The 1,855-nt window shown below is 39.0% G+C and overlaps 1 protein-coding gene across 1 annotated transcript; it reads left to right on the forward strand.

Moving 5' to 3' along the window:
* Positions 1-470: 470 nt before the first annotated feature.
* Positions 471-1,173, forward strand: LOC143854822 (histone H2B.3-like). Its single transcript, XM_077364926.1, has one exon. It carries the CDS (start codon positions 533-535, stop codon positions 980-982), a length of 450 nt encoding a protein of 149 aa, XP_077221041.1. The 5' UTR covers positions 471-532; the 3' UTR covers positions 983-1,173.
* Positions 1,174-1,855: the final 682 nt, after the last annotated feature.

The raw sequence follows: 1,855 nt of genomic DNA on the forward strand, positions 1-1,855 counted from the left end.
ATTATATAATTTTCCTCTAAATTGTGAAAAGAAAAAAAATCCAAGAAAAAATTTCCCAGAACTGTTTTTCTTGCAATCCAAAATACGGCCTAAATAGAAAATGCAGTAGGAAAGTAAAATCCAAAGTAAATTTACACTAAGATTTGATGCCATGTGAAAGTAAAATCCAAACCAGAAACGCATTCTACAAACAACCCACCTCTCACACGTACCAAGAATCACGTGCATCTGCTTCAAACTACGCAAGTGGGACCCACCCACTAAACACTGTCAAAGAACCAGAGCGCAAAAAAGGGGAAAAAAATCTCAACATACATATCCCGCCAAACCCACGCAACTCATCTCAACCGTCAATTTTCCACTCGCCCTTTCCAAATCAACGGTCCCAACTCTCAATCCGCGTCAACCAAAACCCACCAATCAAATACCACCTTCCAAGTTCCAACTTCTATATAAAACAATCCACCCTTCTGCCTCTCTCATTCTCAAACCAACCTCTACTTTCCCTTTCTCAACCGACTCTCCTTTGATAATGGCACCCAAGGCCGATAAAAAACCCGCCGAGAAAAAACCAGCCTCTGCAGCGGCTGAAGAAAAAAAGGCAGAAAAAGCTCCGGTGGCAGAGAAAAAACCCAAGGCAGGCAAAAAGCTACCTAAAGAGGCTTCATCATCTTCTGATAAGAAGAAAAAGAGATCTAAGAAGAGTGTTGAAACCTATAAGATTTATATCTTTAAGGTTTTGAAACAAGTTCATCCTGATATTGGAATTTCAAGCAAGGCTATGGGGATTATGAACAGTTTTATTAATGATATCTTTGAGAAACTGGCTCAAGAGGCTTCGAGGTTGGCTCGTTATAATAAGAAGCCTACTATTACTTCGAGGGAGATCCAGACTGCTGTGCGTCTTGTTTTGCCTGGGGAGTTGGCTAAGCATGCTGTTTCTGAAGGGACTAAGGCTGTTACCAAGTTTACTAGTTCTTAGGTTTTTTTTTTTTTTTTTTTAGGGTTAGGGTTAGGGTTTCTAGTGTTTTGTGCTTTTTTTTTCTCTCTTATTTGGTTGTGATGCTGGGTCTTTTCTGTTTCTTTGTGTATTTTAGGGTATGGGGTTAGGGTTTCATGGATTGTAAAGACAGATCTGATCGGTTAATGAATGATTTTTCTGTGTTTCTGAAATGAATTTCGTATCTTTTTAGGTTTTTATTTCATTGCCTGCATTGATCTATTGTTCTTATTTTTTTTTGATTTAATTAATCATCTGTGGAAAATTAGATGTGGAAAAATAGAGGAAGGAAAATAGGGTTGTATGTATGGGAGAATTTTTTTTCTCACTGATTCATCATCCCCTTCGATGGGTACGAAGTGTTTAACGCGATATGCGCATTCTAGCATAATCTCATTTTGGAAAGCTAACATGCGCAAATAGATCGGACTTGTTCCGCCTCGTGATTCCTTTTTTTTTTTTTTTAAAGGAGATGATATTTTCACCCCTCTGAAGTGCGCGTTCGCCCCTTACAACGTGAACAGTGGACAACTTTCGGCGCTTTTTTGACGTCAAATCACGTTCTAAAGGTTAAGGGGGTGAAAATATCATCGCCTATATTCTGTTAAAACTTTGATGAGACCACCGTCCTTCCCTTATACACGGGAAAGTTGATTACGACTAAAAACTTATATAATAGTGTCAGGCGCATGTTAGCGAGTGATTACTGCGGTTTCTAAGCTGCGCGTGGCACTGTGTTTTTGTCTGGACTTGAAAAAGTGGTCCTCGTAAACAACAGACCTCTTTACATAGATATTTGCACCACCTAATTTTAGATATTGGCAACCCTTTATTGCCAACCATTGATTGACTGGT

This window comes from Tasmannia lanceolata, unplaced genomic scaffold, assembly GCF_043159265.1.
Source record: "Tasmannia lanceolata isolate RefF3 unplaced genomic scaffold, GAP_Taslan_0.1 ptg000020l, whole genome shotgun sequence".
NCBI classification, from domain to species: Eukaryota; Viridiplantae; Streptophyta; class Magnoliopsida; order Canellales; family Winteraceae; genus Tasmannia; species Tasmannia lanceolata.